Source organism: Nomascus leucogenys, chromosome X, assembly GCF_006542625.1.
Source record: "Nomascus leucogenys isolate Asia chromosome X, Asia_NLE_v1, whole genome shotgun sequence".
Taxonomy (NCBI): Eukaryota; Metazoa; Chordata; class Mammalia; order Primates; family Hylobatidae; genus Nomascus; species Nomascus leucogenys.
In genome coordinates, this window is record NC_044406.1 from 115,640,537 (window position 1) to 115,667,103 (window position 26,567).

Sequence of the window (26,567 nt, forward strand, 5' to 3'; positions counted from 1 at the left end):
TTGGGTTGCGTCTTAGACAGACCTTCCTTCCTCAATGCTGCCCTCCAGTGGACTAGGTGTCTCCTCCCACTATGTAAGGTGGGTCCCACATGAAAATTCAGTACAGGAAAATCTAAATTTCAAAAATAGGTAAAGCTTATTTTTCCCATTTACTAAAGAGGTTTTTGTAAAGTTTAGGCTAGAGGATATTTAAATTTTGATTCGATCTACACAAGTACAGCTGATTTGCAGTTTTTCAAGAGCTTGTTGCCTATCTAAATTTCTTATCTAAATCTAGCTCATTTCTCATCTAAATCTATCTTCCCTCCTCCCAAAATTGGTGACCACCCTGACTTTCTTGTTCAACTCAGCCTTTTCCCTAGGCAATGTCCCCGTAGTTTTACTCACCCACACAGTTGTCACAGATGCTGCAATGGGAGGCCCGGGGAGGCCGGAAGATCTTGCATGTATAACAGTATTTCAGTTTCACAATCTGGTTGTTTATCTGGAAATTCTTGATACGAGGGGGTGGTCGCTGGCCCTGGGGCACCGCACCATTGGTAGCTTCTGTAAATCAATAAAGACAGTTAATATCACAGCTAGCCATTATTTGAGCCCAAAAGTCTCACCACCTCTCCAAAACCAATAGGGGCATTCAAAGGTTCCCTAAGCCCCCTGTCTTTTATAGACTAGACACTCAACATCACAGAATATGCCCATAAAACTCCACTAAGTGCATGCAGTTCTGTTGTATACATATGAAAAAGTGTTTCTTCGAGGCTTTTTTTTCTGATTACAAAGAAAAACATTCATTAAAAAATAGCTAAAAATACATTAAATGAAAACATCCAATTTCACTAATAATCAGAAAAATAAAAATTAAAGCACAAAGATACTGTTTTTACCTATCATATTAAAAAACATTACAAAGAATGAAAATACCCCATGTTAGCAAGGGTGGGGAAAGGTCATTCTTAGATCTTATCAGTGAGCAATATGGCAGCTGCTACTAAACTTTTTTTTTCTTTTAAGATGAAGTCTCGCTCTGTCACCCAGGCTGGAGTGCAGTGGTGGGATCTCAGTCTTGGCTCACTGCAGCTTCCGCCTCCTGGGTTCAAGTGATTCTCCTGTCTCAGCCTCCTGAGTAGCTGAGATTACAGGGGCCCACCACCATGCTTGGCTGATTTTTGTATTTTTAATAGAGATGGGGTTTTATCATGTTTGTCAGGCTGGTCTCAAACTCCAGACCTCAAGTGATCCACCCGTCTCAGCCTCCCAAAGTGCTGGGATTACAGGTGTGAGCCACCGTGCCCAGCTAGCTACCAAAGTTTTAAACGTGTATATTCATTTACTGATCAAGTCTACTTCTAGAAACTTATCAAAATTATAATGAGATATACGAAAGATGTTTACATAAGGATATTTGTCACAGAGTTCCTTTTAATAGTGAAAAACTAAAAATAACTTCAATGTCACAATAGGAGGTTGGTTAAGTAAATTATGTTATGTGCATAGAATGGAATATTATGCAGCCATTAAAAATGATATAGACGAAAGAATGGTGAAAACAGGAAAATACCATATATGGCAAAATGAAAATGTATGTTAAAAAGCAATATGCATAAAACAATACTATCTTGCAAACATAAAATTTATGCATGTGAAAAGACTGGTAATACAAAAACAGTTATTGAAATAAAAGTAATGCTTGCTTATTGTAAAAATTTTGGAAAAAAACAGAACAGGGCCAGGCATGGTGGCTCATGCCTATAATCCCAGCACTTTGGGAGGCTGAGGCAGGCGGAGCACCTGAGATCAGGAGTTCGAGACCAGTCTGGCCAACATGGCAAAACCCCGTGTCTACTAAAAATACAAAAATTAGCCAAGCATGGTGGCACGCATCTGTAATCCCAGCTACTCTGGAGGCTGAGGCAGGAGAATTGCTTGAACCTGGGAGGCAGCCTGGGTGACAGAGCGAGCGAGACTCCATCTCAAAAAAAAATTTTTTTTTGGAAAAAACCAGAAAGTATAAATAAGAAAACATAAAAATCACTGACAGTCTCTCAGCTCAGAGATATTTATATTTTTTGGCGTATTTCCTTCTAATCTTCTATTAACAGGTAAACATTCATAATTTTTAAAAAATTGAGATCATATTATAAATGCAGTTTTGTACCATGAAGTATTTACTTAATATTATATGCTGTGAACATTTTCTCATTATTAATTTTTTTCTAAAACATAACTACTGGTAATATTCCATCATATACGTGTACTATGATTTATTTAAATATTCCATATTGTTGGGATTTTTTACTATTTAGGTGATGTTACGTGTAAAAATTTAAAACATTACAGATAAAAGCTTAAATCCCCTTCTATCATCACCTCAATCCTAGTCCCCTCCTCCCTTCCAAGAACATACTCATGTGTTAAAATTAATTTCTAAAACAGAAAGAATAAAGAAAAGAATGTTGAAGTCTAAGCAGTAATACATGAAGTTGCCGGCATTAAAATAGCTACTCATATTTAAAAGAAAAGAAAAAACGATGCACCAAAAATCCTTCTACAGTAATTTGTAAAAATCTGTTTATCTCCTTTAGCTAAACCCTCAGAGAAGTAGAACTACTGGGTCAAAGGGTATGACCCTTTAAAGTCCATATTACTTGTTGCCAAACTGTTTCCCAGACAGACCGTATGAATTTGCATGCCTGCCCATCCGCAGCATATGAGAGTGCCTGTCTCATTGCACCCTCACCATGCAGTATAATTCTAAAAACAGAATATTTTTCAATTCACTTTGATTTTAAAAATATCTGCCATATGGAACATTTTTCCTTTTTTTGTGGAGTGGGGTAGATGCTGTGAAATCAAACAATAACAATGTGTCACAAGTCTTAAAAGGATGAGGACAGCTATTCATTAGAGGATAAGTACCAGCATGCCACCTTAATATTCTATGCATATGCTTTCCATGAGGGCACCTGGGAGACAGGGTTCATGGTTCACCTTTCTCAGGAGGCCGTATCAGGCAAGGGTATCACAAGACTTCCTCTCTCCCCATCCCCCACCCACAGCATACCCAGTACAGGACTGAATATAAGATGACAAAAACTTGCTAACATAAACATACATATGAACTGAAAAATGTACTCCTCTAGTGAGAGAAACATGCTAAATGCAGAGGCCGCAATGTGACTGCTTGAGTCTGAGCCCCAGGCCCAGTGATCAGGCAGAAAAGAGCTAACTTTGTTAACCTGCTGTGAGAGGCAGGAGACAAGTAAAGGTACTGCCTTGACCCTCAGTTTCTCCACATGTGAATGGGAAGGGAACTGGCAAAGAATAACCCAGATAGAGAAAAAACAGCACTCACAACTCTTCCTCACCATCTTGCTCCTAACTACTCCTAGTTCTATCGGGTCTCCCCAGAACTCCAGCTGTGCCAGCACACATCGCTTCTGCTCTCTTCCCACTATCCCCACCCTCACCCCACCCCCAAATAGTTATAGCACACATGTGCACAAACCCATTTCTCCTTAGCTCAACTAAAACAGGCTGGAATTTTTCAAAATGAAATCCATTAAGAAGCCTAAGGGAAAACACAGCTAAAATAAACAAAAGAAATACATGGGCCGGGAGAGGTGGCTCACGCCTATAATCCCAGAACTTTGGAAGGCCAAGGAGAGAGGACAACTTGAGGTCGGGAGTTCAAGACTAGCCTGGCCAATATGGTGAAACACCGTCTCTACTAAAAATACAAAAATTAGCTGGGAGTGGTGGCGGGTGCCCGTAATCCCAGCTACTCTGGAGGCTGAAGCACGAGAACCACTTGAACCTGGGAGGTGGGGGTTGCAGTGAGCTGAGATCACGCCACTGCACTCCAGCGTGGGGACAGAGTGAAACTGTGAAAAATAAAAAAGAAGAAAGGAAGGAAAGGAAGGAAAAATAAAAAAGAAGAAAGGAAGGAAGAAGAAAGGAAGGAAGGAAGGAAAGGAAGGAAGGAAGGAAGGAAGGAAGGAAGGAAGGAAGGAAGGAAGGAGGAGGGAGGGAGGGAGGGAGGGAGGGAAGGAAAGAAAAAGAAAAAAGAAATACATGGAAGCCTTCAAAGCACCCTCAAAGAACTAAAGGCTAGCCACAGATTGGTGCTCTGCTGGCACAGCTTCTTAGTCTTACAAGTCCTGGGTCCCATTTTCTTACTCTGTCTAGCTTGGATGCTGACTCAAGCTACCTGGCTACCAAACCTGAGAACCATTTAGGTAGGCACTGCTGTTGATCTGGTGGGCTCCCACTCCCTCCTAGTACTTGCATCATAGTCTTCTTTCTCACTGTGAGATTCCAGGATATCTCCTCCTCTGGCCCTGGGATGGTTCTGCTTCAATTCATGAAGCCACCCTGGCTCCTAGATAATGTAGCGCTTCATCTCTGTACCAAAGATCCTTATCCTGAGCTGCAGTCTGCACTCTACTGAGCCTGCAATTGCTTCTTTTACCCCTCCTAGAATTCTCAGTGGTTCCTAGCACCACAGCTGCCCCCTTTCACATCGCATGTTCCCCTAAAGCAGGGTTTTTTGTTTGTTTGTTTTGTTTTGTTTTTTTGAGACAGAGTCTTGCTCTGTTGCCCAGGCTGGAGTGCAGTGGCACAATCTATACTCACTGCAACCTCTGCCTCCCAGGTTCAAGCAATTCTCGTGCCTCAGCCTCCCGAATAGCTGGGATTACAGGCACATGCCACCACGACTGGCTAATTTTTGTATTTTAAGTAGAGACAGGGTTTCACCATGTTGGCCAGGCTAGTCTTGAACTCCTGACCTCAAGTGATCTGCCCACCTCAGCCTCCCCAAGTGCTGGGATTACAGGTGTAAGCCACAGCTCCCGGCCTAAAGCAGGAATTCTTGGTTGCGGGGGACATGAATGCGCTTCAGAAGATCTATGAATCCCTGAAATTACATACAAAATTGTGTACATGTACATGCATATAAGAGCATTTTTATGGGGAGAAGGTTTACAGCTTTCATCAAAAAACCAAAAAGTGGCTCTTGAGCCACTTGGCTCGAGCCCCCTCCCACTCTGTGGAGTGTACTTTTGTTTCAATAAATTTGTGCTGGCCAGGTGTGGTGGCTCATGCCTGTAATCCCAGCAATTTTGGAGACCAAGGTGGGCGGATCATGAGGTCAGGAGATTGAGACCATCCTGGTCAACATGGTGAAATCCCCATCTCTACTAAAAATACAAAAATTAGCTGGGTATGGTAGGTGTGCCTATAATCCCAGCTACTCGGGAGGCTGAGGCAGGAGAATCACTTAAACCTGGGAGTCAGAGGTTGCAGTGAGCCAAGATCACGCCACTGCATTTCAGCCTGGTAACAGAGCCAGACTCTGTTTCTAAATAAATAAATAAATAAATAAATAAATAAATAAATAAATCTGTGCTTTCATTGCTTCAGAAAAAATGTGTTGGTGACCACCTCCCCAAAAAAAGTAAAAAACCATCCTCCTGGGAACAATACAGCAGGACCTTGGTAACAAATCCTTCCTGAAATGTGACCAAATCAGTGAAGGACGAAGTCTATGACTTTAGACTGTTGCTACACCTGCATTACTAAATTCACAGGGTAGTCATGATCTCAGATTCAGGATCTCAGAGAGAAAAGGCTAGAAGTGATTATTAATCTGCAACTACTATTATGATTCCATTCTCTTACTGATTAGGGCCACCCACTGCACAGCAGCTTGCCAGCTGGTTGGGAGACTCACCTATCTCCATTTCTATGAAAGCTGCTTCATCTGGTAGCGCCCGAGGAATCACTCCAGGGTCACTGAAGCTGGTCCTCAACAGGGTAGCCATGGAGAAAAGGAAGAGCATGGCAGCAAACACAGGGATGGCAGGAGACAGCTGAACAGCCAGGTAGCGGCACCTGAAGAAAGCAGGCAATTCAGCATTTAATGATACCTACCCTAAATTAATCTCCAATTGTTACCAGTATGTCAATCTGGCCCCCATGACAGAATCAGCAGCACCTCAAGGGCAGGGACCACGTTTCTTCTCTTGAATTACCCAAAACTCCTAACATATGGCTTTACCCATAGTAGGAGCTCAACAAATAATTGACTGCTGCCACCTATAACATACAGAAGACACTCTTGAGAACACTCTCTTACCCCCAAGTCCAGTCTATGCTATCAATCCACTGGGAGCTACATTTCCTCTACCTCAGGAAAGGTTCACACCTGCTAAGAATAGGGAAGCAACTGAACCTGGATTTCTAAGCAACACAGGTTGATCTCACTCTGGGAATGTCCAGGGCTTTTCATATCCACTGATCTGGCATTCAAGCTGAGCTTGATGAAGAGGGAGAAAAGGTGAGGACCAACCAGAAAGCAGGTTCACAGTGTCAGACAGAGAGTATCTCAGCATGCTTCAAGACCAGTGAAAACCTTCAGGGCTGCTGACTGACTCTGCAACATCCATTCCTCTGGTCTCCTCAATTAGCTCAGCTAATAAGTGACTAATGACTAACGGGAGCGGTGGCGGGCGCCCATAATCCCAGCTACTCTGGAGGCTGAGGCACGAGAACCACTTGAACCTGGGAGGTGGGGGTTGCAGTGAGCTGAGATCACGCCACTGCACTCCAGCGTGGGGACAGAGTGAAACTGTGAAAAATAAAAAAGAAGAAAGGAAGGAAAGGAAGAAAAAATAAAAAAGAAGAAAGGAAGGAAAGGAAGAAAAAATAAAAAAGAAGAAAGGAAGGAAGAAGAAAGGAAGGAAGGGAAAGGAAGGAAGGAAGGAAGGAAGGAAGGAAGGAAGGAAGGAAGGACCAATATCCCTCATGAACACAGACACAAAAATCCTCAGTAAAATTTTAGCAAATCTAAGAAAATCGTTTCTCCTTAGTACCCCTTCCCAACATCATGTTCACTCCCCTCTTTCCTCATAATGCATCTGGCAAGCTATTTCTCTTCCTCTCTGAATATCCCAACTCTACTCATCTTTCAGGTGCCAGAGACATCAATATCATCATTGTCATCACTGCAACTATAATTTATTGAGGGCTCTCCATAAGACAGGCACTGCACTAAGCTCTTCATCTACATTATCCCATCCAATTCTCACACTAAATCTATGAAATAGATTCTACTATACCCATTTGATAGATGAAGAATCTGAGACTTAGAGAATTCTTACCTCCTCCAAAAGGCTTATGCTAAGCTGCACTAATCTCTCTCTTCTCTACTCCCTGTGGTCCTCACTTCCAGAGCCTTGCATTATTTCCTAGCTATTTCTCAGTACGTTGATGGCATCTCCCTCAACTGGACTTCCTAAGAGCAAGGACCTAGTCTTATTGGACTGGGAATGCTCGGGTTTGAATTCTGGCTCTACCAGCTCCTAGCTGGGTGACTTAGTTAACTTCAGTCTCCTTATCCATAAAATGAGGATAATAACAGTGCTTGATGAGGTCATTGTGTGGATCAAACACACTAAAGTGCTTAGAACTGCACTTGACACACAGTAAATACTAAACACTAAGTAAAATGTTAGCTATTAACATTATCACCATGATTCTGTATCTTCCAGAGCTTTAATACAAGTAAGGGAACAAAGAAGCTATCAATAAATACTTGTTGATCTGAACTGAATTTCAAACAAAATAAATAGGAATATGTGAGGAGAGTTATCGCTGACCTATTTTTATCCTCCTCCTCCTGAGGCACATTTCTCCTTGAAAACAGAGTTTTCACTTGGAGGCAGACTATAAGTGGATGAGCAAGGAGCAGAGAGAGCAGAGAAAGTAAGCTAAGAAAAACGCTTACCTCATCAGCATGGGGAGTAAGCAAGCTGCTGGCCATTCAAAGCAAACATTTAACCCCCGGTTATATATTCTCTGCAGTTTCGGAACAACCCTCATGAGGTCTTCCCCTAGCTCCCTGCCACACACACAACTTCATGGGGGGACACGAGCCAAGTTTTATATTAGACTAAGCAGTTTTTGATGAAGGTGAACATATGTACTGAACCTGGAGGATGATTTTAGTGACTTTTGTGTTTGCTTGCTTGCTTATTTTTAACAAAATCCTTCATCTTAAGTTGCTTTTTAAATGATTTACTTCCTTCTCCTAAAAGCCAAGGGTTGGGGGAAAACTGGAGAACTGAAGGGTCCGGCAGCTGAGTTCAGGGTAATTAAGGTTCTTACATATCACTAGCTTGTGGATTACCCTATTTTCCACTACTCCTTTTCACTGGTACAGATTAACCAAAAAGAGAATTCAGAAGCAAAAATCACCTCCACTTATCAGGAACTCAAAGGATGCAGGAGAAGCATGAGGCTTCATTTCATGAACAAGCCAAATGAAATTACCACACTAACAGCAAATAGGAATCTTCCTGGCCACTGCCCATCACTAAGATCATTCTTGAAAACAAAGAAGTAATGTCTCCAGGACGCAAACTGCCCTGGATGTATAGTCTCCAATCAAAAGCCTTAAAAAATCAGATGTATCTGATTGGCCACCAAAGAGAGTTTAATTTTTTTATTAAAGGGAAAACATACAGAGTGAGTAGAGCAACAGCAAAAAATTCTAAATTAATGCTGCCCTGCTGCACAGAAGGACCCGAGCTTAACTAAGTCCAGTTCCAACACCTGCTTGTAGGCCAGACAAAGGACAACTTAGATTTGAATTACGCTATGCCATCAAGGATAAAGGTCTCTGTAATCTCCACACACAGCATCTTCTGCACCTGCTAAAACAATCCACTCTGTATGTCAACAAGTACACAACAGGCCTATTGTATTGTTCTCCACCAGAGATGAGGCTATTGGCAGCCAGTCGTCTCTAGTGAGTGGGTGTGGCTGGGAAGCCAGATGTGGGACTAGCAGGCCTTTCTACTCTGAGTAAGGGGAAACTTCGAGCGCCAGCTCGACTACTGTGAACTACAACCCATAGTGTTTGTCTTCAAAAGTTATGATAAAAAATACCCCCACCGGGGGTATTGGGAAGGGAAGATTGGGAAGATGTTTGTCAAAGGACATAAAATTTCAGTAAGGAAGAATAAGTTCATGAGATCTATTGCCCAACATGGGGACTAAGGTTAATAACACTATATTGCATACCAGAAAATTGTTAGGAGAGTAGATTTTAAGCGTTCTCACCATTAAAAAAATAAGTATGTAAGGTAATACATATGTTAATTAGCTTGATTTAACTATTCCAAATGTATACATGTATCAAAACATCATATTGTATACCAGATATATATATCTTTGTATATATATCTTTGTATATCTATCTTTATATATATATTTATATTAAATATTTGTCAATTTAAAAAATACTTCAAAAATATCACCCTAGGCTAATCCCATAATTGCTATAAGCTGGAAGTCTGTCTCTGACAAGAATAAGCTACGTGAAAGTTTGGTGGTAATTCCCAGTATAGACCTCCAAAGTCAAGAGTATCCTCAAACATCACTAATTTGTCTTAGATAAAGACTAGATCAGCCAGGCACAGTGGCTCACACCTGTAATCCCAGCACTTTGGGAGGCCAAGGCAGGTGGATCATCTGAGGTCAGGAGTTCAAGACCATCCTGGCCAACATGGCAAAACCCCGTCTCTACTAAAAATACAAAAATAAGGCCGGGTGCGGTGGCTCACGCCTGTAATCCCAGAACTTTAGGAGGCTGAGGCAGGCGGATCACAAGGTCAGGAGATCAAGACCATCCTGGCTAACACAGTGAAACCCCGTCTCTACTAAAAATACAAAAAATCAGCCAGGCATGGTGGCGGGTGCCTGTAGTTCCAGCTACTTGGGAGGCTGAGGCAGGAGAATGGCGTGAACCCGGGAGGTGGAGCCTGCAGTGATCAGAGATTGTGCCACTGCACTCCAGCCTGCGCGACAGTGCAAGACTCCATCTCAAAAATAAATAAATAAATAAATAAATAAATAAATAAATAAATAAGCCAGACGTGGTGGCATGCACCTGTAATCCCAGCTTACTCGGGAAGCTGAGACAGGAGAATTGCTTGAACCCATGAGGCAGAGGTTGCAGTGAGCTGAGATTGCACCACCACACTCCAGCCTGGTGACAGAGCAAGACTCCACCTCAAAAAAAAAAAAAAAAAAGACTAGATCAGATCTGTCATTCACGAATATAAGCTAATTGTTTTTGAAACTCCCTATATCACTCCTTGGAATAATAATATCCATATACTTCTTAAAACAGAACTCTCCTGTATTCAAAGTACCAAGAGGCCTTTCTCCTTCCTGGGGATTAGAGTTCCTTTTCTCCCTTGTGAATTTTATAAATGCAACCATGTCCCAACTAAGTCTTCATTTCTGCCACCTGAAGAGACATCATCATTTTAAACTATCCTCTACTGACTTCTTGACTGTCCTCAGGCTACCATAGCTGGACTAGACAACTGGACTCCCACATGTCCCCTCAGGCGGCATGGTGGTACTGACCAGCAGTAACCATCAGTGCCAGGCTGGGCTCGTGTGTCATGTCCCATCCCCCATCCCTAGCATGCTAGTTCACTGCAGGGATGATGATAATGACACAGACTTCGATTCACATGAAAACACTCAGAAGAGATTCATGAGTAGAATGGATAAGAATCTAGACAGAGAGCTATGCCTTACAGATTGGCAGCTTGGATTGGCTTCTGTACAATACACTGCTTCTAAGTTTCCCTAACAGCTTTCTTGCTATGTTTTTTGGTTTGTTTGTTCTTTTATCAATGTAATCAGTCAGCCAACAAGTACTTGTTGGTCTAACAAATGAAGAACAAGGGAAATAGGAGTTAATTTTGTTGGGGAAAACATAACTGACATATGAAACAGCTAAAGAATAAGATGACCGATAATCAAGTGTTAGAATGGTGACTCAGCCACTAAGGGCTGTAAGTGGTCAGGGAAGAGCTCTGTCGGGGAGCTGCTGGCTGCTTGAAACTGCTCCAGTAGCAGCTGGTAAGTATGGCTTTAAGGAAGAAGGCCCAAGGATCAGAGCCCCATGATACTCTTTGGTCACACATGAGAGAAATAAGCCTTTGCTATAAAATACCTCCCTGATATGGATGGCCATCTGTCCTCTTACTACCTACCTGCTACTGACTGAATGTCTGTATCCCTGCAAAATTCATATGTTGAAATCTTAACATCCAATGTGATGGATTTTGGAGGTGGGGCCTTTGGGGGGTGATTAGGTCACCTAAGGCTCCACCCTCATGAATGGGATTAGCATCCTTATAAAAGAAATCCTGGCAAGCTCCCTTGCCCCTTTGGCCATGTGAACACACAGAGAGAAGACAGCCATCTATGAACCAGAAAGCAGGCCTTCATCAGTCACCAAACCTGCAGGCATCTTGATCTTGTACTTGCCAGCCTCCAGAACTATCAGACACAAATTTCTGTTGTTTATAAGCCATCCAGTCGATGGTAGTTTCTTACAGCAGCCAGAACAGACTAAGACACTACCTCTAGAACACAATAAACATGTAGAACCACCCATAAGATTGTTTCAAGATTCTTCTGATGACCCTCAGAGTCTGCTGAGAGGGGAAGTTTCCCTTAACACTAAAAACATAATTTACAATCAGCCTCCAGATTTACTTCTATGTGAAGGTCAGGGAAAAATGTACAACCCTCTTTTGCACCAGTAGCAATAAAGAAAATTAACCAAACAGGGACACTTTGAATTCTGAAGTGAGAAGCCATCCTCTCATCAAAATCTCCATCCAGGCAAACCCGCTCAGTAGTTTCCAAATTTCAGTTATGATAACAAAGTTCAAATTTCAATTACAATATACCCCTGCTCGAGAACTTAGAACCATTCACTGCTGCCTATTATATTATGCCCCAAACTCCACAGGTCAGTATTCCAAGGCTCTCCATTAACTGGCCTTATCTAATCATCGTCATAAGGCCCCTGTCTTTCCCGCTCCATTCCAGAAACATCCCACTAATTAATTACCCTGAATTAGCTAGCTTCTTGCTACTGCAAATAGCCTAAGATACCTCCTTTGTTCTTAAGCACAATACCAGCTCCAGCATCTCTGAGGAGAAAGATTTAGGAGTCTCTTCTTTCCCTCAATAACATCTCAACTGATGTCAGCATGTTGGGGAACATCCCTGTTCTCTGGGCTTGCTTTACCCAAAACAGAGGATCACTATATTTAATTAAGACTCATCCTCAAAAGATGGGAGAGGCATTCAGTGGAGACTGACAACGTGAAACTCATTACCACAAAAGGTAATAGAGGCTGAAAATGTAGAGAAATTCTGAATGACAGAACCATAAAGAATTATTAAAGAAGCCAGGCATGGTGGCTCACACCTGTAATCCCAGCACTTTGGGAGGCCAAGGCTGTTGGATCACTTGAGCTCAGGAGTTCAAGACCAGCCTGGGCAAGATGGTGAGATCCTGTCTCTACAAAAAATACAAAAATTAGTCAGGCACAGTGGCTCACTCCTGTAGTCCCAGATACTTGGGAGGCTGAGGTGGGAGGACTGTTTAAGCCCAGGAGGCAGAGGATGCAGTGAGCCAAGATCACACCACTGCACTCCAGCCTGGGCAAGAGAGGGAGACCCTATCTCAAAAAAAAAAAAAAAAAAAAAAAGAGGAAAAAAAAGAATTACTAAAAGAAAGCAAACTGCCGCCAGGTGCGGTGGCTCACGCCTGTAATCCCAGCACTTTGGGAGGCAGAGGCAGGCGGATCATCTGAGGTCAGGAGTTCGAGACCAGCCTGGCCAACACGGAGAAACCCTGTCTCTACTAAAAAATACAAAATTAGCAAGGCGTGGTGGCGCATGCCTGTAATCCCAGCTACTCAGGAGGCTGAGGCAGGAGAATCGCTTGAACCTGGGAGGCAGAGGTTGCAGTGAGCCGAGATCGCGCCATTGCACTCCAGCCTGGGCAACAAGAATGAAACTCTGTCTCAAAGAAAAAAAAAAGAAAAAGAAAAGAAAAAGAAAGCAAACTGTTCAGGAGATACAACCCAAGGAACTCTTAGGAAGAACTCTCTCTCAAGGAACGTACTTTATCAGGAAGTTAAGTTTAGCTAAGTACTGTAACAGATTGATATCAAAGAGGCAACTATGCCTTTCTAAAACTCATTTGGTTAGCCAAGTCATAGACAGAATCCGAAGCTAGATAAAGCCAAGACTGATCTCCATAGTGTCATTCCCCAGAGAATGCACTCTTGGTTACAGAGCACAATACAGTCACTTTTTCCTCTTCCCAATCTCACATAAGGATGCTCTTCAGGAACCTGGACCTTGTCACTGTGGGCACTAACATTCTGGCATGTCAAAGTTTGGCTTTGGTCTACATAGTCTTGTGTCTCCTCAAACCTAGTAAGTTCATATATTCAGGTCTGCGTTTTCTATTTCACCTGTCTGCCAGACACGCCTCCTCTTTCTTTTTTTTATTTTATTTATTTATTTAGACGGAGTTTTGTTCTTGTTTTGTTGCCCAGGCTGGAGTGCAATGGCACAATCTCGGCTCACTGCAACCTCCGCCTCCCGGGTTCAAGTGATTCTCCTGCCTCAGCCTCCCAAGTAGCTGGGAATACAGGTGTGCACCACCAAGCCCAGCTGACTTTTTGTACTTTTAGTAGAGACAGGGTTTCACCATGTTGGCCCGGCTGGTCTTGAACTCCTGACCTCAAGTGATCCACTTGCCTCAGCATCCCAAAGTGCTGGGATTACAGGCATGAGCCACTGCGCCCAGCCCATGCTGCCCCTTTCATCAGGATAACTCACTAAGTAACAATGTACAGAGCACACATTGCTCGATTTTTCTCCAAGCCATCCTCATCTTGGCAGCAGGGACCAAGAGTGGCCACAGCAGTAATGATCCCTCGTTAACTCACAAAGCTCCTGATAGGCTTCCCTGTCCCTGCAAGGCTACCAGAAATGCCATGCTGCAATACCATCAGTTCTCTGCAAAGATGCCTTCATTTTCTAGGAGCATAAGCTTGAGAGACCCAAAGAGCCTAGACACCACTGGGTAACACACACACTAGCTCGCAAGAATCCGGAATATGCTGGCCTAGTATTTGGTACTATGTACACTTTACTAAAGCATGTGTGTTTGAATGTCTTCAGGATTCCATAGCCAAAGGGTAACAATGAACAATGAGATGAAAGGTCGAAATTAGAAGAAAAAGCCCTGAGTCAGTATAGAGACGTTGGCTGGCCAACTCATCTTGATGAAGGAACCTCACTTCTGTGGGCCTGGTTTCCTCATCTACACAAGGATGGAGATAGTCTCCAAGGCCCTTCCCAGATCTACCATCCTATGATTCTGTGGGTCAAGATTGTTAAATTTTAAGTACATCCAGAATGTTTTAATTCAGCAACACTTATTGGCCATCTACTCTATGTAAGGCATGGTAGAGAGCACTGTGGGGGCTACGCAGCCATTGAACATAGTCTCTGACCTTGAAAGAGACTAGCTGCGGGGGACAACAACAGTGAGAAGTGTAATCACCATATAGCTCCAAACTATAAGAAATGTCATGTGATTATTTGTTAAATGAGCAGTGTGTACAATTAGCCCAATGAATGCAGAAATTACTGGAAAGTTTTCATGAAGAAAGACTCAAGAAAGAATTTGAAAGAGGGGTAGAATTTGGATAGGCTAGAAAAGTATTTTTTTGTATTTTTTGTATTGATTACTATTGATTACTAAGCAGTGTTACAAAGCTGTTTTCAGTTCATCCAATTCAATGACTCTTCTGCCAATACATACATCAAAAGCTCTAATGGGGACCAATCTGACAGAACCTGGTCCGACAGTGCCTTGATAAGATTTCCTTCATATACACAGGACACAGTGAGACCATAAGCACTGATTATAGCAGCAAACTGCTTCTGCTTCAGGGGTCAAGAGTCTCACAGTCATTCTTGCCACAAGAGAAGTCTGAGGACCTTGACCCCACTAGTGGCCAGGTCAGAAAGCTAAAACAGAAAGCTGGAAGCCAATTCCAGGAGACAGTGCACTTGTTCCCTTCTCCAGGATCACACTTTATCAGGAAGTTGAATTTGACTGAATACCACGATAGCCTTTCAGTAGCTGGATGGCTCCTAAGTTGTCAGTGTCATTCTGCTACAGTGTCCTGACACTTCAGGCCAAGCTGGTAGCTATGTGTTCATCGCACAAACTGGATAGAGCTTGAGCAGAAAGAACTGAAAATTGTTCATGTGCTCAAAGCTGAAACTGGCAATACACACTGACATTTCTTAAATACCTCACCCTAAGAATTAATTAGAAAATCCTTTTTCTTTAAGCATTATACCATTTTTCACTCTGCTTTTAAACCTAAATAAGTGTACCATGAATACAATTATATTTAAATATAGCAACCTACTGGTAATCTATAATCTCCTTTTGTGTGTATTTGAGTCTTCCAGACAGACACAGAGTTATACAGAATTTCAGGTTCTTGGAGTTGCAAGAGGCTTAGTGAATATTTGGCCAAATTTCTACTCTGTGACAGCGGGCCTGAGAGAGATCCCCCGGCTTCTTCAGAAACACCTCTAACAGGCCGGGCGCAGTGACTCATGCCTGTAATCCTAGCACTTGGGGAGGCTGAGGCAGGTGGATCACTTGAGGTCAGGAGTTTGAGACAAGCCTGGCCAACATGGTGAAACCCTGTCTCTACTGAAAATACAAAAATTATTTGTATTTGGCAGATGTCTGTAATCCCAGCTACTCGGGAGGCTGAGGCAGGAGAAGTGCTTGAACCCGGGAGGCAGAGGTTGCAAAAGCAGAGATCATGCCACTGCACTCCAGCCTGGGCGATGGGGCAAGGCCCTGTCTCAAAAAATAAATAAAAAATTTAAAAAAATTTAAAAAAAGAAACACTCTAACAATACAGAGCTAACTGGCCCCAGGATGGACAACTTTTTTTTGTTTTATGTATTCAATCTACTATCTGTCCACTGAAAATTACAGGTCACTCATTTGAAAAGTCTTCTAGAAGATATGTAAAGGCATAATCCAAAAATAAAAGGACATCTGCCAGCACTGCTAACGTTATGCGTTTTTCATTAAGGGGCACCCACATGCCTGACCAGCCTTCTCAAGCCATCTGGCTGGCCCAGAGCTGTGCTGCAGGCAGCTATAAATCAACTCACACTGGTTCCTAAGCACCTGCTGCAAGCAGGACCCTGCTACTAAAATGCAGCTCCAGATGTGCCTCAAGATTTGGACTATCTTCCCACAAGGCAAAAATGCAGCAGCCAGAGGATGTGGAGTCTCTACTCCTAGACAATGTAAGAATGAAAATAGATCACCATTTGTCTATTCAGACACCCTCACCTGCCTGAAGGCAGGAGGCTAGATCAACTGATTTCCTGAGGCCTCACTAAGTTCTTTTTATTTTTTTATTTTTATTTTTTTTAAGACAGAGTCTCACTCTGTCATCCAGGCTAGGATCTCAGCTCACTGCAACCTCCACTTCCCAGGTGCAAGGGATTCTCCTGCCTCAGCCTTCCGAGTAGCTGGGACTACAGGCGCACAACATCCACACGGGGCTAATTTTTGTATTTTTAGTAGAGACGGGGGTTTCACCATGTTGGCCAGGCTGGTCTTGAACTCCTGACCTCAAGTGATCTGCCTGCCTCGGCCTCCCCAAGTGCTGGGATTACAGGCACGAGCCACTGTGCTAAGTCCTAATACTAACAAAGCAGCCCATGTTCTGCTCCCCAAACCCTGCCCCCACTATGTGGTGGACAGGAAATTATAGACGCCAAAGAAAAAGGCCGACCAGAAGGAGATTTCATTCCTCAGATGCATGCTGGTGTACCTTGTACAACCTGTCACTGGCTAGGCACAAGGCAGCCACCACCTAAAGTGTCTATGTGTCTGTATATGGCAGACACACACACATACACAAGCACGCACGTTCAAAAACACAAATTCCGCCATTCTCAGTACAAAGTATTCATCACCAGGGTCCTCTCCTCTGTGGTCACATTTCCACCTCCCCACTCCACTCCTCTGCTAACACATTTACTTCCTTCTCCCCTCTTCTTCCCACTACTCCCTCCTCCAGCCCTATCTTCAAAAATATTTAGTCTTTCACACAGACAGCTGGTACTCAAGTAAGTTTTACAAATAACCTCACCCTTCAAAATGCAAGAAATAACCTGGGGGAGGGGGGAAGTCATCATGGTAGAAAACTCAACCTGCCTCTGTCAAACGGTAACTTGGCTAATTAGAAGCTTCATCCCACCAGCGGTTTTCTTCAGAGGCCTGCAGGGGCCTCAGTGGAACAGATTCCAATCAGATTGTTCTGCTGGCTTCCAGATACAAAAGGGGACAAATGGCAATAGCTCGAAATTTCAAGTACCCCTGGCCAGTCAAACCAGAGGTTTCCTGGGCCCAGAACTACCAACTAACTCAAAGCCTGGGAACAAGGCTCATCTCTGTTTGGAATAGTTGCAATAATAAAAATTTAACCTGGGTGTGGGGGTGGGGACAAAAAGAGAAAAAGAGAGGAAGAACGATAAAGAACAGAGGTCAGCTTTGCACTTCCAAGAAGCAGCAGGGCAGGAACGAGGCAAGGAAGACTTGGAGAGAAGGGTGAGGAGAAGGAAAAACAATTTTTAATGCTAGGGGCTTATGCCTGCCTGACTACACATGCTCACTGGTACCACACACAAGCACGTGCGTGCACACATGCACACACACACACTCATTCAGGAAACTCAAACTGGAAATCAAATAAGAAGGCTTCAGCAACCTGCCTGACTTCGCTAAACACTTCACAAAGTCAGCAGTAGCGGCGGCAGCAGCAAAAGGACCTTTAACAAAGAGTTCCTCTGACCTTACTTTCCCAGCCCCGTTACAAACTGGGTCCCCCTCCCCCTGCTGTTACTCAAGCCTGCTGCAACCACCCAAAAGTCTGGCAAAGCAGCCCAAAAATCACTCTGGGTGCACTGGGAAAGCCTGAAGCCCTGACAGAAGGACAAAAATGAGCCCCAAGGGACCAGAGTTCATTTTACTTCCCCACTAGGCTGGCCAAGGTGCCCCCTCCTACCTCCCATGGCCACACCCCAGCATGAGCCCTCCATTTCCAGGTCACCCATGTACATACACCACAGCACGCTCACCTCAGGTGTGACTTACAGTCCACACACACACCTCTTGGCTCTCAAAGGCATCCTCACAGTAATCCCAAAACAATTAGCAATGCTCTCATCCCTGGAGTGTAGAGCATTCTCAGCACACCCAGGAGACACGCCACAGTGCCCTAGAATCCAGCCGGCCACCTCCCCTAGAGACGAGACCTACACAGACTTCAAACAGTGGCTCGAGTACGAGGTATTACACCACAGAAAAGAAATCACTCCAAGGCTGGTACCAGGCATACACAGAATATAGAGTTGTTTACGTTGAGTGATTTTGAGGGAAAGAGCAACTCACTTCTAATAAGCACGTATGTGCCACGCATACAACTAGTATGTGGTCCAGCTGAGGCTGTAACTAATCCATAGGTTCCCAACTCAGTTGGCTTTTCACTGTAACAGCTAGCTGAGAGCTGAGCCTTAAGGAAACAGGACCCAGAATAACAAAATAGGTGAGGATTGCTGAGTGACGTAACAATGAGGGGTGCCCTTAGGTTTGTGTGCAGGGGAGGCCATCTGTCATTTGGCTTCTAAGGAGACCACTAAAAGGGAGAGGTGAGTAATTAAGACAAACTTCCTTATTTCCCAAGTCTATCAAGGACAGCCCCAAATCAGTACTACAAAATTGGTATCAAAGGTATTGGTCTTTTTAGGAAGCACATACTCTGTGATGACCACGAAGCAATGAATTCAGCTGGCATCTCTACAGACATTGCTCAAGAGGACGTTAAAGTCATCCAAGGACCAGCCCCAAACTCCCCAGAGAGCAGGTTCTTCCCCTGGACCCAAAGTAACCATAATCAGGCAACTCTACTCAACCAAAACTCACTCAAAGGCGAAGAAGAGCGTACATGTCCCCAGGATGAGGAAAAGGGTCAGGTAGAAAATGCCCTTCTGCCGGGCCATCATGACGCGGCCATCACAGCAAAAGGTGTTCCTGCCTGGGAGTTTCTCCCATTTCCGTGTCACCTTCTTCCTCACCACCATCACAGACATGATTGGAATTCCTGCTCCAAAATGGGTTTTGCGATTACAGGAGAGAAGAAACAGAGGCTGAGCCCAGCTTTGAAATCACGTTGCCTGCTATTCCTGCCGCTGGGTCAAACATCATCAAAAGTCCAATTGCTAGCCCTAAGAAAAAGCAGAAAAAGAAAAAAAAAATGAGGCAATAATAAGAAAATACAGTTCAACCCTCCTTTCCCAGAGACAGAAAGTTGAAAACTGACTGAAGGGGTGGGGACGGGGAAGTGGGAAAAGTTTATTTCCAATTCGTGTTTGTTCTCTAAAAGAAGGTATGATTAAAGGTTCTCAAAAAAGGAAAGAGGCTAGTATTTCTTCTCAAATAAGCCTCTATGCTTCCAAACTAATGCTGAAGATCTGATCATCACAGAACCTTGGAACTAGAGAGGATTTTATAGGTGATCGTGCCAATTATTAATACTTTGTTTTGTAAATGAGTAAACTGAGGACCAGAGAGAGGAAATAACTTATCCAGGGCCATACAGCAGTAATGCTGATACTGCTAACTTCCAGTCAAGGGCATGTTCACTATGCCACAATATTCTTTCAACATCTTTAAAAGGACTCTAAAAATAATAGTAGAGTTTCTGTCCTTATAAAGCCTCCCTCCCTTCCTCCACTTCACCTTCTTTCTTCAATTAGCCACTCAAACATGAATCACAGCAGGGAACAAGTCACCCTCTGGCAGGGCCAGGAGGTTCTGGACGCTCTGTGCACATACGTGCATTGTATTTACACAAAACAGATTTGCCCTCATCAAACCCTCTGCAACTTCCTGAGTCCGGGAAATGAAACAATCTGGCTGGTCTAGCCTAACATTTGTGGGAATCTTAATGAAACCACATCAGAGACCTGTAGGTGAAAGGCTGACTTAAGCAGGAGAGATTCTGGAATGGTTGGTGACTGCTGATGGCTGGTTGGGGGGTGGGGAATGGCAGCAGCTAAGAAAAGTCACAAGGGCGCTTTCTGGGACATGTGCTAAGTACCATCTCTATTCAGCATCCTGAATTCCCAGGCCCAGACTTTCTCAGCCTCTGCCACCCTTCTCCTCCGCTCAGGTGTGGTGCTGTGGCCTCTATTTACCGACACCACATGCCCCACGCTGGCAGGACTGAGGCGGAAGCCTGCAGCCCGACGGACGGAGGGAGAAACAGCCAACTCGAGATCATTCCTGGGCTGGAGAGGGCAAAGGTCCAAAAACAGCCTAGGAGCGGAGCAGGGAAACGAGAAGGTAGAAGGCTCAGGGAAGAGGAGGGGGGCCCAGAGGTGCAGAGAACCCGTCCTTTGTGTAAAACTAACCTGGAAGACAATCTCCTCCCGATAAACCGCCCCAGCGGGAGAAGGGAGACCAGGAAGGGGGAGCCGGCCTGGAAGAACAAAGATCAAAATCCGTCGGGAAGCAGCGACCGGCTCCCCAGCGGGGGGCCGGTGGCCGGGGCCGGGCCGCGGGCGCGGCCTCTCGAGGCCCGCCCTGACTCCACCACGCCGCGGACCACCGCCCCAGGCAGGTTGGGACGCGCGCCACATCCACACGCACACGCAGCCACACGCTCGTACACACTCACACACGCCCCGCCACGTGTAGTCACCCCGGGCCAGGGGCTCGGCGGCTGCCGAGTTGAGAAGGGCGGTGCCGACGTCCCCGCGTCCAGGCGCCGCGGAAGGGGAGGCAGCCCACCCTGCAGCCGAGCCCGGGAGACCCCCGCCCCCACCCCTCGTTACCTGAACCACGCAGACCCAACTCGGCCGGCAGCTGACGGCAGGAAACGGACCGTCCCAGGGAATCGCGTCGGCAGCCAAAGGTGGCAGCGACTTCTCCTCCCCGGGCCGGGAGGCTGTCTCCTCCTGACAAGGGGCCCCAGTGGTCGGGGCCCTAAACCAGCTGTGGCAACCGCCCACCACTGGCCAAATGGAACGCTCCTCACGTCACCAGGTCGCTCCAGTAGTTGCTCGCCCTCTATTGGCCGATCGGCCTCGGCGCCTCCGCCCCGGCCGCCCCTATCCCGAACTGCCATTGGTTTTGCCGAACGCCACTCGACGATGCCTCCGCCCACTCCTCCACCCATCTCCCTGCTGCATGCCCACCTGCCAAGCCACTGCCAGCCTCTCTTTGGGGTCTGAGCGCCAGTATGTGAAGTGTTGCCTTCTATTAATATAGTTATGCAGAGACGGAGGTTAAGGGTAGTGCCGATGGGACAGCGAAGGGTGGAACCAGCCTACACATACACGCGCGCGCGCGCGCGCCCGCGCGCACACACACACACACACACACACATAGAGTGAGATGCTGAAGCAACACTAGCTCACAGATCCGGGTGCTCACCCCAAACTAGGTCTGCCGTGGGCAGCCTACTTGCATTTTAAAATCAACCGCAACTTGAGATTTTACTCTTTATCGGCATAAAAACAAGTCCTCTGCCTCCCAAGTCTCATTCGGTAGCCAGGGACCCCATATCTGTCCCAGTCACCCTAGCCTGCATCTCTAAGGCTTTCAAATCAAAACACACAAACAAGCATAAAAAGCATGTTGTAAAGGATAAATGTCCCCAAGAACATATTATCATTTTGCAGCACCTAAAACAACTAATTGACATTAATGGAGTTAAAGAAACTCCACTGAGGACATAAATTTTTCCAGGCAGGTAATGAAGTAAAGATTGCCAAAAAGGTTGTAAATTTTTATTCGGTTTGGAAAGCTTATTATAATTAAGGGGAGAATCCAAGGCAGAATTCCCACCCACCAACCAGATTGATTCTTTCCTTCTGCCACCCAGCTCTGCATTACTGCCACCATGAGCCACTGCTACTGATCCGAGTGAGTTGCATGCATTAAAAGTTTGCGATTGGGCTGGGCGCGGTGGCTCACGCCTGTAATCCCAACACTTTGGGAGGCCGAGGTGGCTGGATCACCTGAGGTCAGGAGTTCAAGACCAGCCCGGCCAACATGGCAAAACCTGTCTCTACTAGAAATACAAAAGTTAGCCAGGAGCGGTGGGACTTGCCTGTAGTCCCAGCTACTAGGGAGGCTGAGGCAGGTGGATCGCTTGAACCCAGGAGGTGAAGATTGCAGTGAGCCAAGATCATGCCATTGCACTCCAGCCTGGGTGACACAGAGAGATCCTGTCTTAAAAAAAAAAAAAAGTTTGAGATTGAAGCGGGGAAACAATTGAGAACCACAGTATTATATTATAGGATGACTTCAAAAGACACTAGGTCTGTTTTCACCAGTGTGGCTCCTGCCTTCCAAATATAAGATGAAATATGAGAAAAGGTTGAAGGTGGCATCTCCATCTCCTTTCCAAGTGTAAGAGGAAATGAGAGAAAAGGTTGAAGATTGGAGGAGAATGCCTACATTACCAGCCTAGGTTTTCCTAAGTGTGATAAAAATTTCAAAGTTTTAGAAATTTGGTATTTGGAATTAGTACAGAAGAGACTGCCAAAGCTCTTCCTAAGGCAGTTGTATGTTAGTTAAAGGACCACATACATGGACAAGAACTGTTTTTCCTTTACAGTATATGTGTCCCACACAATATGAAACAAAAAGCTACATACATAATAACTACATTGGACACTTTCATGGCACCCTTCAAAATTTTTAAAGGATTTAAAAAACACTAGGTAATTCTGAGATGTGTTGTAATTAATTTGCAAAGGAAGATTTGTCTTTATAAAGCTTCCATTGTTCCTTAGCACTCATGCTGATTATAATCATCAGTTTATTCCTCATGAAGTGTACGATCAGTATCATTGCCTTCAATTCTCCCGCTTTGAATTATGGAGGGTGCTGGTATTGCACACACTTGGTATGGGAGGGAGAAGAACTTCCCTAAACCTCATCAGCTCTCTGGATTTCCAAGCCTATGTATATCAGATGCTATTAGGAATAGTATGGTCACCCCAGCTGCCATCCTTCTGACTATGGAGCAGTGAAAAATAAGCCTCTGTAGCACTCAAACATATTTTGTCCATAGCTCAGGTGCAGGTGAAGCCTGAGGAGTCCTGGAATCGATGTGTCATGGTGACACATTCCTGAGCTCTGCCCCTCCCTGCTCTGGGTCACATTCCCTCTGGGATTAAGTGGCTATGTCAGTCAGGCTTGTTTTATTACAATCTGTTATTATTTATGCTCAACACTCAAAGAAAAATAAGGAAAATTTATGTGGACAAACATCCCATAGTACTTCCTTCTATGTAGTTACATCATTTTATATAATCCTTAAAGTCAATACACACACACAACTAAATTTTGACTATAAACTGAGACTGTTTTTTCCTATTCTTTTTTCTTCTCTTTTCAACAGACTTCCCACTTTTTACATCCAAGTCACTGTTGGCTCTTTTGAAAAGAGGTTATAGGCCGGGCGCAGTGGCTCACGTCTGTAATCCCAGCACTATGGGAGGCGAAGGCGGGCAGATCACTTGAGGACAGGAGTTTGAGACCAGCCTGGCCAACATGGTGAAACCCTGTCTCTAGCCAGGCTTCGTGGCAGGCGCCTGTAATCCCAGCTACTCAGGAGGCTGAGCATGAGAATCACTTGAACCTGGGAGGCGGAGGTTGCAATGAGCCCAGATCGCTCCACTGCACTCCAGCCTGGACGACAGAGCGAGATTCCGTCTGAGGGAGAGAGAGAGAGAAAGAGAAGAAAAGGGGTTATAGTCGTGTGATGAGCACTAGAAACACCACAAAAATCAAGGTATAGCCTTCCAATTTATAAGACAGCTCCTTGTGTTATCATGTATGTTCTGGAGTATTTGTTTAAAAATACCTGTCTCCACATTTATGCTTCGTGTGTGTGTGTGTGTTTGTGTGTGTGTGTGTGTGTGTATGTAGGCGTGTGTAGGTGTAGGTGTAATGTGCTGTTTGATCCTGAGTGCCACCACTGGGTTGAAGCTTTCCTGTTAGTGTTTCTTCAAAGACTGTCTTCTGTAACCACCCGGAGACCCATTCAGTACTACATCCAGGAGCAGACATAAAGCATCAGCCCCCATCCTGCTTTTGAGCTCATGATAGCTCCTTTATTCTCTATTTTCTGTAGCCTCAAACTTGTCATGTCACTTTGCCCTCCTCCCCACACACACGGCCCTTTCCACCCCACCTCTCTGACTTGCACACCTCTTTCTGCTTTCTGGATATAAATATATGTGTGTGTAGAACGAACTGATGAACAAAAGAATGAACCACGGAATGCCCTACCCACGCATGATGAGCTAGTATTCTTAAGCAACGTCTGCTTCTCTGAGGCCTGGGCTGCTATCACTGACATAGAAGAGCCAGGATGGTAGGTAGCTCAGAAAGCACATAAGCCTTATGGCCAGGCAGGCCTAGGTTCAAATCCTGGCTCTGCTACGTAATAGCTTGTATAACCTGTGGCAAGTAATTTATCCTTTCTGAGACTATTTCTTCATCTGTAAAATAAAGCTAATACCTATTTCATAGAGTTATGAAGGGAATTTTGTGCTAACTGTCTGGCATGGAAGAGAGACACAGTCAATGCTGTATGTTACAACGACGTCTCCATTACTGCCCCCTCCCACCTCCCTCCCTTAGCCACCCTGCTGACTGGGGTAGAGACGTAGAAAAAATGAGACCCATTCTTCACTGTATAGCGTCCTTGTCATCCATGTACCACCACGTTTTCATAACCTCTAAATTCATCACTGAATTGAATCCTTATCTGACTGGGTTTCCCAGTCCCCTACCCCACCCGGGACTGGGGAAAGCCTGGATAGTAATCTTGTTCTAGTAGAATGGCTGATCCTTAGCCTCATCTTCTCAAGTAAATCATTGACATTCCTGCCATATTATCTGTTTCAACAGGCAAAAGGTAAATGGGATTGCTTTCACTGAGCACCTCCTATGTTCACAGCCCTGTGAAGCTGAAGATTGTTGGCTTCTCTTGGGAACTGAGCTGCACCTTAAAGACGTCCTCGCATGGCCAGGTGCGGTGGCTCACGCTTGTAATCCCAGAACTCTGGGGGGCTGAGGCGGGTGGATCACCTGAGGTCAGCAGTTCAAGACCAGCCTGACCATCATGGCGAAACCCCAACTCTAATAAAAACACAAAAATTGGCTGGGCTTGGTGGCAGGTGCCTATAATCCCAGCTACTTGGGAAGCTGAGGCACAAGAATCGCTTCAACCCGGGAGACAAAGGTTGCAGTGGGCTGAGATTGCGCCACTGCACTCCAGCCTGGGCGACAGAGCAAGACTCCGTCTCAAAAACAAACAAAAAAGATATTTTTGCATGAAAGCCAAACATGCAGAAAGCCCCCCCAAAAAAAACAGCCTGGGATGGCCAGGAAAGTGTTCATCATAATGCAACTGAACTGCCCAAACCCAGGTCTCTGTTTCTGCCTCAGATGCATGGCTGCTCCCACTGGTTCCCAATTTGACTTCATCTCTAGACTGTGGATTTCTGACTCTGCCTGGGATGGCTTTAGGTCCTATGCTTGAACCCTCAACACTAGCCCTAAGACAATCCTCTCATTAAAAGAGAATCATAACAGCAATAGAAAACATTTATTGGCCGGGCGCGGTGGCTGACGCCTGTAATCCCAGCACTTTGGGAGGCCGAGGTGGGTGGATCACGAGGTCAGGAGATCAAGACCATCCTGGCTAACACAGTGAAACCCCGTCTCTACTAAAAATACAAAAAATTAGCCGGGCGAGGTGGCGGGCGCCTGTAGTCCCAGCTACTTGGGAGGCTGAGGCAGGAGAATGGCGTGAACCCCGGGGGCAGAGCCTGCAGTGAGCCGAGATCGCGCCACTGCACTCCAGCCTGGGCGACAGCGAGACTCTGGCTCAAAAAAAAAAAAAAAAAAAAAGAAAACATTTATTGAGGACCTCCTCTGAGCCAGGGATTGTAGTAGGTGCTTTATACATTTAGATTCTCAGATTACGGTCTAAACTTGATGTGCAAGTGAGAGCATCTGATACTGACCCGGCACAGCCCTAGTCTCTGACTCTGCCCAGCTCTCTCATTCCAAGAGCTGACCTCAATCACTGTGCAGCCCAAAAGTAGAACCAGTTTATCAGTCAATCATGAAGTATGTATTAAACAGCCATAGTTTTCTCAGCCTGTACTAGGCAATATGGGAAATACCAAGGAAGTATATGACATGATCCCAGCCTCCAAGGAACTTAAAATATTCTGGGGGCAAAAAGACTAGCACCTATGAAGTCATTAAAGATAAATACAAAACAGTGCAGAGTCAAATTCTCAACTATGCATAGCACAGTCTCCAACCTCTTAAGGAGATCTTGCCTCAAAGGGTTGTAGCTTCTCAAATACTATTGGTAGAGGAGTAAACTGGTAAAAAAAATCTTTCAGCAGGGCTATTTGGCGGTATCTCTTAACATTTTTGCATTACACAACCACTGACTCAACAATCCTACTTCTATCTAGAAATACTCGCACAAATGTTCAAAGATATATGTTCA

At 44.9% G+C, this 26,567-nt stretch overlaps 1 protein-coding gene across 2 annotated transcripts in view; it reads right to left on the reverse strand.

The window, feature by feature from the left end:
- The window catches only part of ZDHHC9 (zinc finger DHHC-type containing 9), a 39,097-nt gene extending 18,008 nt beyond the window's left edge, over positions 1-21,089 (reverse strand). Inside the window, exons 1-5 of one of the 2 annotated variants that reach the window (XM_003262311.4) lie at positions 20,851-21,089; positions 20,428-20,495; positions 18,938-19,239; positions 5,732-5,892; positions 388-546 (exon numbers count right to left, since the gene is read on the reverse strand). In XM_003262311.4, the coding sequence (XP_003262359.1) occupies positions 388-546; positions 5,732-5,892; positions 18,938-19,104 (487 nt within the window). In that variant the 5' untranslated portion in view covers positions 19,105-19,239; positions 20,428-20,495; positions 20,851-21,089. The remainder of the gene's footprint in view (positions 1-387; positions 547-5,731; positions 5,893-18,937; positions 19,240-20,427; positions 20,496-20,850) is intronic. The other variant, XM_030806575.1, reaches the window with a different exon arrangement.
- Between the last annotated feature and the right edge of the window lie 5,478 nt (positions 21,090-26,567).